Source organism: Triticum aestivum, chromosome 7B (assembly GCF_018294505.1).
Source record: "Triticum aestivum cultivar Chinese Spring chromosome 7B, IWGSC CS RefSeq v2.1, whole genome shotgun sequence".
In the NCBI taxonomy this organism is placed as follows: domain Eukaryota; kingdom Viridiplantae; phylum Streptophyta; class Magnoliopsida; order Poales; family Poaceae; genus Triticum; species Triticum aestivum.
Genome location: NC_057813.1, coordinates 101,702,498 through 101,718,335, shown reverse-complemented (window position 1 = coordinate 101,718,335; position 15,838 = coordinate 101,702,498). Strand labels below are relative to the sequence as shown.

Below are 15,838 nucleotides of genomic sequence, written 5' to 3'. Positions count from 1 at the left end.
GCTGCGCCCACACACGTATGGGCAATTCTACTGTTCGCCCACACACAGCCCGTGTGGACTGCCCCGCTCATGCCACACACGGTGTGTGGATGAATACCTATTATGCTATACGAATGATGGATATCGGCATCCTTATCAAAAACCTTGCCAGAAAAGGTATTTGGCCTTGAAACGTGCTGCAACCGGCAAGCATGGTATTTGTTGACCTTCTCTTCGGGCTCCAGGTCTTTTTGCTTCTTCAGTACAGTACTAATTCTCTTCATGATCAAAGTCTTTTGCTTGTGTAATACAAGGAATTTTTACTCTTAGCATTTATCAAGCCGTTGAGAAGCTTCTGATCACGGTGTCACAGTGGTTGATACTTGTCACGATGTGACAGTCTTGCAGGCAGAAAAGACTGACGAAACTGAAAGTGTTCAAACAGAGCATGAGGCTGAGTAAACTGAACGTGTTCCTTTGGTGGCAAGAGGAAATAAGAATGTGAAATACTCCCATCAACCACAAATACGAATGTGAATATATAAAATACAAAAGAATACAGTTCACTCTGATATTAGAATCAAGTAGTACCCAACTTATCAAGTTGTGATATAAGTGTACATTTGAATTTTTTTATCAAGTTGTGAATTAAGTGTACATTTGAATTTTTTCTATCAAGTTGTGAATTAAGTGTACATTTGAAATTTTTGTGTCATGATATATCTCGCTCCCTGGTGCTACTTTTTTTTAGGGGATCTTTTTTTTAAGAATCTGCTACTTTGTTTTTTGAGGTTTTTTTTTTTGAGTAATTGTTTTTTGAGGTAAAGCTCGCTGGTCTCCTGCTGTAAGCTTCTCATCATATTAGCGGGCTATGGCCCAGTTCATATTAGCCGAAGCCCAGGCCCTTCATTTTTCAGTTGGAAGAAACAGCCGGAGCAAAGCCCACCTACCTTGCGCAGTTTGACGAGCTTCTCGAGATCTGCTCTCTGCAGGAAAAAAAAAACGGCGCCGCCCCCTCTCCGTTAACGTCCCATCGAGCGCCACCGCACTGGTTCCTCGCCGTCGCCCTCCACCGCCGCTCTCCCATCCGCCTCCCCCATACGCTGCCGGCCCCGTTACCCCTGCTCATAACCGTCTCCAGAGGATCCCTTCGCGGCCTGTCCACCGGAAGCGGATCGAAGCCGGCGAACGAGCGGGGGAAGCGGCGGCCGGAGGAGATGCTCAAGTTCCTGTCCAGGGTGGTGGTGGAGTACAACCCTCTGGACCCGCGCAAGGCGGCGGCCGTGGAGCTCCTCGCGCAGTGCAACGGCCGCAAGGCCAAGGACTCAAACCCCACCTGCTCCGTCGAGCTGCGGCGCCTGCCCTCCCCGGCCGCGGCCGACGACCCCAAGGCCCAGCCGCCCCCGCGCGTCCTCGTCACCTACCTCAACGGCGCCGAGGAGGCCTTCGTCGCCGCCGACGGCGCCACCGCGCAGGGCATGCGCGAGCAGATCCTCGCCCGCGGCCGCCTCCTCGAGACCGAGCAGCTCTTCCGCGAGGCCGGGGAGAAGTGGCCCGTCGTCATCCCCGAGGAGGAGCTCGGCATGTCATTCCCCGGTATCAAGGTGCCTCTTCTGCTCTGTTTCGTCGTCTTCACTTCTGTCGAACACCTTACGTGCGTGGGCGTATCTCACTACTTTGCGCTGAAATCTCTCGTCGAATTCAGATATTTGCTGTGTACATTGTCGCTCATTCAACTTCTGTAGGTGGTCATGGAACCTCTTTGGTAATGGATCGCTTTATCAGACATCTCAGGCACACCTGAGTGTTATGCTATTATCCACATGTAGAATGGAATAAGTAGGATCATTGCAAAAAATAGGTGGCTTAATAACGATGTAGTCTGTGCTGTTGTTTGCCTGTAGCCCTGTACCATGTTTAACATATATCACCTGTGTTGTGCATGTTTGTCTTATTTTGCTTGATGCTTAATTTCAGTTGCATTGCTACTGTCGGGTTTGATCTAACCTCATTTCTTGTCCTTTCTTTTTGTCAAATATTGCTAACATTGTGTATACTATTTTCCCAACATTTTGCACTAGTAATCCGTACATGCAAAAGCATGTCAAACATTAGATAAGGGTATATTATCTCAAAAGATAAATAGATAATATACCCTAACCCTAAACCCTAAACCCTTATCTAAAAAAAAAAGAAGCAATGTAGCAATATCGCAACTGACGAGCGCACAAGAAGCTAGATGGTGTACCCGATCGCGAATCCCGGCGATTTAGACCATTAGGGTTTTTTGTCCGATGCTTATATATTGGCACACACTCTGGTATTCAAATCCATTGAATTTGAGCTATGATTTAAAATGATCCAATGGCCCAGTTGCTTCGATATCGGTACACTATATAGTACTCTCTCTGTTACCAAATATATGACGTTTAAGCAGTTCATATATTTGGTAACGGAGGGAGTAGTATAGATGTTGGGTAATTATATGACTTGTCTGTAATTACTGTTCATGTCATAATGTGTATGCATACTTACATTTCGTGGCCATGAATTATTTCACCATGATTGACTCCGTGCATGTGTACTGGGTGAAACCATTGAAAATGACATTTGAATGCATGATCCTTTCTAGTTTCTGCATAAAGTTCAATTTCTTGTGTACTGTGTCAACGTGTATCATCTGTGTGCAACTTGATAAATATCATTTGACATTTATAAAAGGGAGTTAGAGCATCTCCCACAGCTCACCAAAAAAACTCCCCCAATAAGCACTTATTGGGGCTTCCCGATGACACTTTTCTGGTTATTGGGGATGGGCGCTCCAGCAGATCCCCAATAACCCCATCTCCAATACCCAATCTGACCTACAGCCGCCACTTGGTGGTGGCACGACGGATGATGGCAATGGCACGGCTGTTGTTGGCTGTGGGCGGCAGGTGGTGCCGCAGCGGGTGGTAGCGACGCTCACCGGCGATTGGTGGTGGCAGCGGTCGGCGGCGGTGGAGGCGGCGGCAGCTGTCACTGACGTGGCGTGTATTGGGCATGATATTGGGAGAGGACCAAGTCTCCCTCTATTTAGGGGAAGGTGGACTGTTTTTTGGTGCTCACAAAATAATTATTGGGGATAGGGGAGCTTTTGGAGCAGTTTTTTGGCCCAACTACTGCAATACCAGGATTTTATTGAGGAAAAGGAAGCTGTTGGAGATGCTCTTAGGATCACAACTGGTTTAGGAATTTATAATCCAGTTTGATAAGGGGAATCACAATCACTACTGCCAGCCTGTAGGCTGGTACTCTGCATTTAACGCTGCTCGTGGAACATCCATACACTTTTGTAGTCATTCATAACACTGGAAGTAAAAAAATGGGTTTTGAATTGTAAAGTAAATAAGATGTCATGTTGACCATTAAATTTGATTGCATATTATTAGATCTCTCTGACCAGCATTGATATGGTTTGGCCGCATGCATTTTAGGGCATCATCCTTTTTTTAGCTGGCTGCAGTATAAGTTATTAAAAAGATCTTCTTAATTTCGAAAGATGTCTAGTGATCTTAGCAGTACCTTTAGTCTTAGTTGTCCATAGGGGCAGTCAAGCAAACTCCTATACATCATTTTGACTTCTTTTCTTGTTTTGTTCACCTATTTGTTACTCCCTCCGTTCCAAAATACTTGTTGTGGTTTTAGTTCAAATATGAACTAAAACCACGACAAGTATTTTGGGAGTAGTTGGTTTAATCTACTGTTTATTTGAGCTCTCTCAGGGTTTAATTTCTACTCCATTGGTCATCCTTCCATGATTTTTCTAGACTTGCTGATGTTTCACTCCATCAGAAATGTATGCCAGCGTCCTTGTAGGGAAGAAATGCTTAATGTACATCACTAGCCTTTAACTATTTTCGTTCGAGAATACTGCATCGGCTCTAGCCTACCCCAACTTGTTTGGGACTAAAGGCTTTGTTATTGATACTGCATCGGCTCAGTACCTTTATAATAAGACCATAAACATGTCCTTTTTTTATTAATGCAGTAGGCAGTCCCTGTCTGTTCTGTCGAAGATATAAATTGAACAAGCATATTTGAGTGGCCATTTTGGACGCCTCCTCAGCCAACCTTCTACATAGGCTTCTTACTCTTTTAGGAACAAGTTCATTTAATTAAATAACAAAGATTGCTTTGTGTTCCTTCATGCAGATAAATTTTAGTTTCTAAAGAATTTCCAATCTGCAGCAGTAGAACCTGAACATAGTTTTAGTTGTCATTACTTAATAACTTTCTTTTAAAGTTATTTTTAAATAGTTTAGAAACTGTCAATAGTAGAAGAAGACATTGCTATATGTAACGAATACTTGCGCGCCTATGCTTAAAGAAAGTTTACTAATAATTGGATTGACCTTCCATATGGTTCTCTTGCCCACAAGATTTCCACTGAAATACTCAGATAACCAACTGCACATTGCACACTCCAGTAGTTCCTGGGTAACATTTATTTTCTACTACCTGTATGTACTGTTACCTGATATGTAACTATTTTAAACCCAAACTAGACGCAACCGCACGTTTCTTTTTGGCACAACTTTTGCACCGAAGTACTCAAATAATGAACTGCACATTGCACGCTCTGATAGTTCTTGGACATCATATAGTTTCTAATTGTCCGTTACATACCTGTGTACAGTAGATACATACTTCTGTATGTTGTACCTGTGTACAGTAGATACATACTTCTGTATGTTGTATATGACCCTATATTTCTTTCTGCCCGCGAACCCTTTATTCTTCAGAGTAACACAGGATTTGATTCTGTTAATGCCAGATGTATTTCACGCACCAAAGGTTATTTTCCTTAAAAAGAACGGTTTTCTTGTTTTCAACCTTTTTATTCCTTTTTCCTATGATCGAATGAAATTCACTACACATACTTGTCTCTGGTTGCTGTCATGCCCATTTTCATGTTTGGAGAAGCATATTTGTTTCTCTTGGGCCATAGTACGCCACCGATGTGCTGGAGACTGGAGAGTCATTTTTTAGAAGTAAAATTTAGGAGCCGAGTTGAGATATGCAAGTCATATGCAGCCACGTTGCTCCTAGAGATTACGGGTTTCAAAGTGCGGACGTTATTCTAATTTTGTTTAATCTCTAATGATACCTTGGACATCGTGGTAGATTTATTTTCTTTATATACAGGTTTACCCATTATTGTAGGAAACAATTTTCTGTATGGTACTACTACCAAGAAACCCACTGTGTTGCTATGGATTTAGAAAAAACATACTGTGTACATATGTACAAGATTAACTACTTCACTGAATTGATGTGTTCTCTGGCATATCCACGTCATTCATGGTAGATCGGGGTGTTTTTGCTACACGCATTTAAGTAGGTTGAGAGCATCCCATCCCAATCTCACTTGTCGGTGGTGGATCGGAAATTGGTAGGATCGCAAGGTGGTCGCCACAACGGGTTTCTGTTTGGGACTGAAATATCTGTGCTGTGGGTAATTTGGATTGCATGCTTGAATTTTCCATCCAGTTGACCAGGCCTGCTATTGTTCAGTACGTTGGTAGTACGAGTTTTTGCTCCCGTGAATTCTTGATGAAATTCTTGCTATCCGTTCTTGTTTGCAGCCAAAGAAAGCCGAGGAGAAGCCCCAGGCTGCCTGATCCAGGCAGAGCTCTTTCAGTCTGCTGTGGTTAACTAGCAACTAGCAGAACATCTGTTCTCCCATAAAACGTACCGCCTAAGATATTTTGTCACCAAAGAAAACTTGCCGCATTTTCGATCGTGTCTTCATTGACTAGTTGTACATTCAGTCTGTGGTTATTGGTTTCACTGAAATGCCTGAACCACCTAAGATATTTTTTGAACAAGTTGGCTAGTTGCCATGATTAGACATCGTACCACCAAAGATATTTTGGATCTGGTCCGACGAGGCGTACCAAAGAGGTCCGTCGCGTTAGGCAGCCCAAGCGCACCATGCTCTCGCGGTCAAAATACAGTGTCACCTAACGGTGGCCAAATCGCCGAGCCAATAGCTGTTGTTTTTGTTTGGTGCAAACAAGAATCCTTGCATTGCATGGTGCAAGCGAAAGAAAGGGAGGAGACTTGGCTGCCAATATGTGGTTAATCTCCGTGACCTGGGTCTTCTAATAACTTGCATGATTGATGGGTAGCTACTAGCTAGCTTAAGCTTATCCCTTCCATTCGACGCATAGCAGGATCCGTTACTTGCCATGATCAACTCGTGGTGAACCGAGGAGTGTTCCGAAGGTGAAGCCGTTCCGTTGTCAAAGATTTCAGCTGCATGCATGGAGGGAAAGGGAAAGCAGCCGGGATCTTGCAGCGTTTCGTCGTCGTGCTGATCTTGTTCCGACCTGGCAAAACGGTGTGCTACGCCCGTACTACCCGCCAACTCTCCCCTGCCCAAGTTGGAGCTGACGTATCTTTGAATAAGAGAAAAGAAATGGATTTTAGCTGATCTCGATGCCCCCCAAACCCATCAGAATACGGCAAAGTCAGAAGAGCTGGAGCAGCGGTTGAACTTCATGGTTCATCCGGCTGGTCTTGTCGAGCGAGGCCACGCCCTTCCGATCGCAGCCGTTGGTTTGGGTCACTCGTCGCAGTTGCGCCACGCGATCAACGGCCAGAAAAGCCAAAAAAGATTCAGTTCGGAGCCCGTGCGCAGTTGCCGTAGGATGACTAGCCATCGCATCGCGCGTCGCAGACTTGGCAGTTGGCACGATGTGCGCATGCACTGCGCTCCGTATCTCGATTTGTCAGATCGCGTATCGGGGCGCCAGGTTAGGTTAATTGCGGCGCCACGCGATCACGGGACAGTCGACAGTCGAGACGCGCACCGACGGAAGGCCAGGGACGCAGGGTGCGTGCGTGCAGGCGCAGCACTGCAAGCAAGCTGCTGCCTGAGATGGGATGCGAGGCGCTGCGCTTGTTTGACGCAACGCAACAAGCTGGCTTGGTTTCAACTTGGCAGAGCAGTGCACCATCATCCATGTTACTGGTTCTTCACTGTTGAGTATAAGGGTTATTTAGGAAACGTAGGACAGCGTCGCCTCCCTTCTATCCCTTCTAACATTCACCTTCAAGGCTCGGATGTGCTCATGCGTGCTGATCGTACTCCTGCACGCGGCAGTAAAAGAAACCACGTCTCACAAATCAGATCTCTGGTAATAATCTACTCCCTCCGTCCCATAACATAAGAGTATGTTTGACAATCTACACTAGTGTAGAAAATGCTCTTATATTATGGGACGGATGGAGTAGAAAATAAACATCAGATCTCCCGGAAATGACCACTTCTTTAAAAAGATGGATGAACGTTTAAGCATTTCGTTTAGAAAAAAAAACATAAGACAACCGAGCCAGCACAAAAGAATAAATCAAGCACATTTATGATATGATAAAAATCAGCGGGGAATTTTGTTTCTGGAAACACAATGTGTAGAAAAATATATATGAAAAAAAATCAAAAGGTAATAGAAGCAAAAGTAGGGAATTTAGACAAGAATAAACATGCTGGAATTTTAAATAAATAAAAATAATAAAATGAAACTATATGGATTTGATTGCATTCCATGTTTTCTAGAATTTTTTTACTCACTCCGTGTTTGGAAAAATCTTAGAATCGCTAATATATCCTTTTGAATTTTTATTTCCGCGAAACTATAAATTTTCCAACATACTTTATTTTTCTGTTTTTTTTCTAATGATTTTGCTACTACATCTATGAGATTGTTGCCAAGTCATCATCAAAACCACTTTCTATAGGCCAGGCCAAATCAAAATGGATTTGAGATTTTAGGCACCAAGAGTTTTTGCTATTTCAACTAATTGTATACTTTTAGAGTTTGGCATATTTGAGGTACTATTTTTGTGTTTGCCCAGCCAACTAATTATACAGTGCAACTCATCACAGCCAGAATCACACAACAAAAACTCCAAAACTTCCACACGACTTGTGTGGTGTGTAATTCTAAAACTTCATAAGAATTTGTTTACTCCCCATAGTTCAAAAGATAAGGCATATTTTTAGTTTTGTTAAGTCAGTTTTCGGACTATAATTAATTTATCATTTCGGCAAAAAAATTTTTTTATCAGTTTTGCTAGAACTCATCTAGATGAGATATAATTTGGTCTCATTCACCTTTTATAGCCATTGGATGTGATGCTATAAGATGCGTGTGTGCTGACCTGGATTGTATATGTATAATATGTTCTTGTTTTCAAAGTGAATGAGACCAAATTATATCTCATCTAGATGAGTTCTAGGTACTCCCATAATTTATCATTACATAATTTATGTGACACAAATTTGATAAATGTGTATTTATATTCAAAAGTAGCACCTATTAATGAGTTTTTTCGCGTCATATAAACAGCGTGTTAACCGAGGATCAAAGCCTTGTATTATTTAAACTAAATTCGTCTAATATTTCGAAATGGAAGAAGTACGCAACGTAGATATAGATAACTAATGTGACAGTCAGTACGGGCTGACATTTACAAGCATCGATAGCAGACATCCCGTGCCTAGTTGCACATACTATTTCAATAGAGCTGCATCTCGCATGTGTTGATTCTTGAGCCAGTCTTGACCCCGGGGCACGAGCTAACAACCAATTGATCAGAGCTCTGACTTCTCCGGGCTAGAGCATCCGCTAGCTGCTCGTTGACAATATTATCACGCTTATCATGCTAGCGATCGATCCTACTCCTAGCTTCCAATGATGATGCATTACGCCATTAATCCACAATTAAGCTAGCTCACTTGCGTCTAAACAACCCATTGCTTCAACTGAAAGTGATTAGGGGCGCGGATTACGCGGGATTTCATGTCAGATACTGTCGCCAGATTGGAATCATTTGCACGCGGGTGCGGGGTGGTAACTACCTACCTAGCTAGTGGGAGCGAAACAAAACCGATCCCAGCAGCCAGTGCGCGCGCCGTGCATGGCAATTCAACAACTGCATCGATCCCAATCCGATTGCAAGTTGCGGCGCAGCCGCGGTGCCCGAGCTCCGGTGCAGGTTCAGTGGACCTTTCCCGCGAGATAATAAGAAGAATTAACAAGGTTCAGTGGACCTAACCATGTTTTGATTTCGGTTAATTTGGCGTAGAAGAGCTGCTAAGAGAGTCAACGATGAACTTGTTTTGTTACTTGTTAGGGTTAGGCACATGCAGGCATGCGGCGACAAGGTGATAATTTATGTTCTACCTAGCTTCTTAGTACTGTCTCAACAGCTCGTACGTTGGAGCCCGGCCAGATCTGTGCAACCCAAATCGGAAAGAGAATCTCTGAGCTTAGTTGATGCGATCGACGCTGCAAAGAATTTCACAAGTTGATGTTGCGAACGATTTAGGTGTATGCACACTAACTTTTAGGCGGAATCGGGGAAATGAGGCTGTACTACGAGTGTTCGGAAAGTGGAGTGAAGTTCCTAAAACAATATGGCAGCACTAACACGCCATATGCATCTACTCGGTAAATTATGTATTACAAGAGGCAATGGCGCCGGGAGCTTATGAACATCCCCGGTGGGAACATTTTATTCCATGAACTTGTGAAATGAAATGGACTAGTCCTTAAGCCTGTCCTTCGGGTTCAAAATACTCAAAATCACCCCGATCCCGACCGAATCACCCGAACGTCCCCTGGCACTAATTTTTTTTACATGGATCTATTCAAAATCACACCATTTAGGTCCTTTGTACATGAGCTAAAATGTTCGCACCAGCCAAGTTTGTGTATCTCAATGTAATATGTCTTTGTGCACACCACATTACATACTAACCAGTGGTTGGGGACCGCCATTGCGGGCCCCTTGACAGGAACATGTGCACGCGTTTCTCCATCTTAAAGAAAAAAAACCCACCTTCCTCTCAAAATATAAAGAAAACTTTCTCGCATAACGTGGACATAACATCCATCTTAAAAAGGAAAAGGAAAAGCCTAGAAAAACTTTTCTCAAAAAAAGGAAAAAAAGTCTCACTTCCATCTTCTGAAAAAATCTCAATTTTTTTATCAAAAACTTTCTTACCGCGGCCAACTAGCATGCGCCACGTGACGTAGCTGGCTGGCCGCCCTTCTGGTGCGCCTTAATGGGTTTAATGTATATTGTCTTAAGAACACACTTTCATAGGATGTCCCATAAAATAGCTATTGTCGCGACATTTGGTAGAAACTATCTGAAAAATTACATGGACTTCAAGAAGTGGTTGATAGTAAGTCTTCCACCTTGCACAAGGTAATCTCATAAATGACAACACTTTTATGCGAAAGGAAGTAAAACTATCGGAGCAAGAAAATGCACTAAGAGTCTAGAATAGAGGATACTACATCCGTCCTGGTTTATTGGTCCCCATTGTATTTTGTGCCAAATTTTGATCAAAGATTTAACTAATAAAATATTGATGCATGTCAACAAAAATTATATCTTGTTGACATGCATGATCATTTTGTTAGTTAAATCTCTTTTTAAAATTTAGCACAAATTACAAAGGGGATCAATAAACCAAGACGAAGGTAGTAAGTGTCAGCAGATAGTAAAAGGGGCAATTACATCACACATTAGAATGAGTGTGCATCAGATTTTGTATTCATTCATTGGAAACTTCTAGATAGTACACATGGCACAGTCTGATGTAATGAATAGGAAATCGAACGGTCATCGACGTCCGGATTTGCCACCACCCTGCCGTCGGATCGAGTTCATCCGACGGCCCATATTCAATTCCGACGGTCCATATTCAATGTTATTCCTACACCATATAAGGGTATAGATATAGATATTAGTAGTTTAATACTCAAAATATTAGCCCATATAAACTAATTCATATTGTCCAACTCAAAGCTTTATCACGTAGATAGAGTTCATATTAAGCTGCTCGTGCCAAGAGTTTAGAGTTCTTGTATAATTGGCAACCTCCGTGGAAAACCGCAGGGAAAAAAATAAACAAACATTAGGTGTGATGCATCACACTGTCAGCTCCATCCATGGTGGCAAGTGTTGACCACATTTTCCTACAAGCATCTTAATTAATCAAATTCTCTCGCATACGTTGTACATGGCCTAACCATGTCTGGCCAAATCAATGTGCACATATTCTTGTTCTTCTCCCAAATCAAATTGAGAATTTCTAGTAATCAATCGTCCGGGTGAGATTTTATATTAGTGTCAAAACGAACAGATCACATTATTGACAATTTATTTATAGGAGATAACATCAAGTAAAAAGAATCCAAAAGATAACCTGTACAGTACATGGGGCAATTGACCTTTTATATAAAAAAACTATGTGTAGAATGATTCTTGCCGTTGCACCTGCAAGTTTGGGTGGTTGTTGCTTGAGGAAAACTGCCAGGCCAGGGTGCTAGCTATATCATCCTGTGGTGTGAGAAGAACAGAAGAAAGCTGTACAGAACGAAATGCTGCTGTTTCAAACGTATCATGTCAACCATGATGTGACCCCTAGCTCAGAGATCGTTCAGGGCCATCCATTTAGTCATTCCTAACTGTACCTTGTACAACAAGATTATCTCAGCCATACGAATGGAGAAGAAAAGGGAAGAAAAGATGCATATTAAGGGAAGAAACGTGCAGACGACAGACACAAGCAGCTAGGAAAGGAGAGCTTCTGATTGGGCATGAACAGAGGAGAGGGATGACACAATCTTCAGCGCTCCATCCCTATCTCCTTAATAATTAAAAGAAAAATCTTGCTTGCAAGGACGATGTTCTTGATTAATTACTTCGAGATATGGTGTTGGTAAGCTAATGTGGTGCATCGGTTGAATCTGAGGCTCTGGAGGCTCCGGCCGGCCGGTTTCATTTTGCCCTTATCTTGCAGGAACGTGAGTGGAAGTTTTAACGAAAATGTCACGTCTACGGACTACGGTGCAGCTTTGGTGCTGCATGCATGACTTCGGATTGGAGGCCTACAATACCTCCAGATTCCTTCGGTGGAAGGGAATAGTACAATTTTGGTCGCCTTCCATTAATACCAGCGAGCCTAGAATCGCAGCCCGACTGAACGCGCCGTCGGTGAAAGCAACCACTGCAAATTTTAGCCCGTCCGGCCGGGTGATATATGTAGAACGGAGCGTAGACGTAGACGAGGACGGTGAGGTAGATCATCTAAAACGCTTGGAAGTTAGCCGTGTGCGTGTATATGCCGTCACCGGAGCGTCAGACTTACGAGACGACCGAACGCCCTATCGGCCGCGGCACCCAACTTCCCCGGCACGCACGTACCCAAACGTCCCTATATTGGTACCAAGTTGCTCGCTCGATCGGCATTGACATGTCGCATGGCCCGATCGACGATGGAGCAAATTAAAGCCCCACATGGAGCACCACCATGCCGTATCAAACAAGATCGATCAGGCATCTCTCATGTCAAGTCAACGTCACGAACACGCCTCGATCGCGCGCGCGCGTCCCACGGCGCTCTTGTTTGCATGCCCATCCACGGGCCATCCATCGCCCATATGCGCATGGCATGGCATGGCACAACTGATTATTTGCAGCAAACATCCCGGCCGGTGGTGAGAAAGAGAGATGGACACGGCGTACTAATTGGAGCTTCCGTTGGTCTATAACCATTAATTTTGAGACCTTGACGATCGTGCTTGCTCATGGCTTGCAACTTGCATGGCAACTTGCTGCCAGTTGATCGATCACGACCCGTGGAATGGACGCGAGAAGTCGCCGGTGGAATCGAGGCGAAATTAGCCACCATGCGCATCCGCACGCACGCGCGCTGCATACCCTTGCGTACGCATACACCTGCGTGGATCGAGCGATCGTCGGGTTGAGCCGTGGAACAAGTGGCACGCATCCACGCCACACGTTCAGTCAGACGGCAGCAACATCACATCGACCCTCCAGCTCTCTTGTGACTGACCAACTGTTTGATCGACGCCGACGCGTGCCCGGCTTCTTTGATCGGGTCTCCGCCTCTCCGAGCACCGATCGCTCCACGTCCAGTTTCCGCGTGGTTTCACTGTCCGTCCCACAGTGACCCCCAACGTCGCTATCCGTAGGAGCAGTAGAGCTGGACCCTTGCGTTGGCCTATCTGTGCCGAGTCGATTCGGTTTGTACACTGAGGTTCCAGCGGCGATCGACGTTGCGGAATTTCACCCACACACCTAGCCAGGCACCACTGAGCAGCTAGTTTCACCACGTGATGCTCGCGGACGGGGGTGAAACCGTGTGCCCGGCCGCGCAGGTGGCACATGAGCTGGACTGATGGATGTGCGCTGCTGCGTTTTTGTCCAGTTGAATTCAACAGCTGGTACTGTCCAAAATTCCACTTTATACTTTGTTCTCGGAGAATGATGTGCTGGACTACTCGCGTGTCATGGAGGAATGCATGCTTGTCTCGGAAGAAAATGGCCGGCCTCCTTTTCTCACTTCCCTTTTGGCTCCGTTTCACAAAAAATAAAAAAAAATAAAACTTTTTAGCTAGAAAGAGGGATTCGAGATGTGCATGCACTTGGATTTTAGTTAGTGCACGAACACCACCACGTAGTTTACCATTTCTTTGCGAGAAGTGGGCTATGGGTAGCATCTAAGACAACTCCACTGCCCTTTCTCACGCGAGAAAACAAAAGGAACACGGCGTATAATATCTTGCCTCAAATCAAAGACAAAGAAAGGGAAGAACCCAAATTCGGAAAAGGAAACCCAAGGAAAAAATATGTGAAGAGAAAGCAAAAATAAAAAATAAAAAATTAAGAAACATAAACAAAGTAGCCATGCACACGAGTATATTGAGTAAATTATGCGTGTGCCGGATATCTTAGGATCAGCTTTGTAAGGATACTATACTTCAACATCTTGTACCATTCAACCATGCATCTCTTTGGATGTTGCTTTTTTTTTATAGAAAAGGCACTGGCTGAGCCCAAGAAGAGCTCGAACCTAGCCCGACTTTAAATTAACAAAGCCATCAACCGGCTAGGATTACAGAGCACCAACATACACAAAGGAAAACAACGGAAAGAAGGGATACAAGGTGCTAAGTAAAACAACTACAAGGCAACTTCCACAGCGGGCAAGAACACACCACACCGTTGCCAATGACCACCGCTACACCTACATCAGCTAAACTATTAAGAGCATCTCCAACAGCCGTGCTATACTAGCGCCGCGCCGCAAATTAGACCGTTTTAGTGCGCGCGCGCAACGCGGCGGGTCGCTCCAGCGGGCGCGCAAAAACGGAGCGCGCGCTATAACGAGTTGGGCGCGCGGTAGTAAGCACTATCCTGCGCGGCGTATTTCGGGCGCCTGCTACAGCGCGCGGCACACTCCACCGCTCGCGCCGCACTCTCTCCTCTCCTCCTCCTACGCCCCGCGCGCGCCGGCGCCGGTGCCCTGCCACCCATGGACGCGCACACCGGCACCCGCTCACCACGCTGTACAGATGCGATGCGTGATGAGGATAGGGAGGAAGATTCATCTTCGGAGGCGGAAGAATCGTCTTCGGAAGATGAGGACGAAGACGAGGAAGATGTTTGATGTGTCTTTCATTTATGTCTTGAACTTTAGTTTGCATTTTGAACTTGGTTGGATGAACTTGTGGGCATGAACTTTTATTTTCTCAACTTGTTTGTGACAAATTTCACATGTTCATTGCATTTTGATGATTGTTTCAAACTCATTTTGTGGCTAAAATGCCATGCCTGGCGAGTCGCGCGCGCTGTATTTTTGCGCGCCGCTGGAGCGGCACGCGCGCGCTGCATTATAGCGCGGCTGCTGGAGCCAGCCCTGGCGGCCGCGCTAAACCAGCCGAAGCGCGCACGGCAAACGCGTTTTTTACGCACGGCGCATAGCGCGGCTGTTGGAGATGCTCTAAGGCCATGGGAGGAGGGCACCACTGTGTGAGTATTGTGTTCACTGACTACCACTGAAGGACCAAACATGTGCAACAAAGATTTGTCTTTGCCAATGCAAAGGGCCACTAACCCTTTCACCAGGCTCGATGGGTGCCGCACCCAAGCTGACCCAGGAGAGGAATAGGAGCAGACCCACACGCAACGGGGGCCCTACCACCCAAGCACCGTAGTCGGCAGCGGCAAGACAGAACGTCGAACGTGAGATGTTGAACAAAGGCGCCGAACCACGGAGAAGGCTGAAAATGGCAACACAATACATGGGTCAAGGATAGGAATCGGCGGATCACCGGTGCCAAGAAGGACATCGATCCCCTGACACCAACGGTTGGGGCCAAACGCACCAAGAACCAAGCAAGTTGCCGAAGAAGTAGCCTGGCCAACACATGTCGTCATCGAACTGCCGCCAACTCCACCCCCGCTTGAGCAACCCCCCAACGATGCCTTTAGGAAGGAGCACGCCACCACGGTGTCGTCGTCGCTTGGAACAAGGGGTCTGAGGCTTTCACCAGAACTACTGGGAGGGGTTGGAGGAAGGGGATCCCACCGAAGCCTCCAACAAGAGGGGAACAACACCCAGCCACCAGATTCATAGAGCCAACACCCGAAAGCCACCATGGGCTAGATCCAATGCAGATCGGAGGGGATATGGGTTGAGGACGAACTTCTCCATGGCAAGCCAGGAACCAATGAGGGGTCGCCGCAGCAGCCGAGGCCCACCACCTCCATGCCGCCCACACTGCTGGGGAAGTGGCCCACCTGCACCCGCCGACACCGCCCACCGCACAGGCCGCGCCGCGCGCCACCATCTAAGGCCGCCGCCCTGGAAGCTGAGGCTCTCCACCCGAGGTGGAGCCGCCCGGATGCCGTCTGCCACCTTCACCGGTGCCACACAGCCGCGCCGGTGAGCACCTTTGGTGGTGGCGGAGAGGAGAGATGTGAAGAA

The 15,838-nt window shown here is 45.7% G+C and overlaps 1 protein-coding gene across 1 annotated transcript; it reads left to right on the top strand.

Moving 5' to 3' along the window:
* Positions 1-938: 938 nt before the first annotated feature.
* LOC123160998 (uncharacterized) lies at positions 939-5,817 on the top strand. The gene is made up of 2 exons (XM_044578847.1): positions 939-1,583; positions 5,607-5,817. Exons 1-2 carry the CDS (start codon positions 1,197-1,199, stop codon positions 5,640-5,642), a joined length of 423 nt encoding a protein of 140 aa, XP_044434782.1. The 5' UTR covers positions 939-1,196; the 3' UTR covers positions 5,643-5,817.
* The last annotated feature ends 10,021 nt before the right edge of the window (positions 5,818-15,838 follow it).

Bases quoted from the DNA above. Each gene is read 5' to 3' on its own strand.
- LOC123160998 (XM_044578847.1), top strand. From the start codon at position 1,197: ATGCTCAAGTTCCTGTCCAGGGTGGTGGTGGAGTACAACCCTCTGGAC. The intron at 1,584-5,606 runs GTGCCTCTTCTG...TCTTGTTTGCAG, and splicing joins TGTCATTCCCCGGTATCAAG to CCAAAGAAAGCCGAGGAGAA.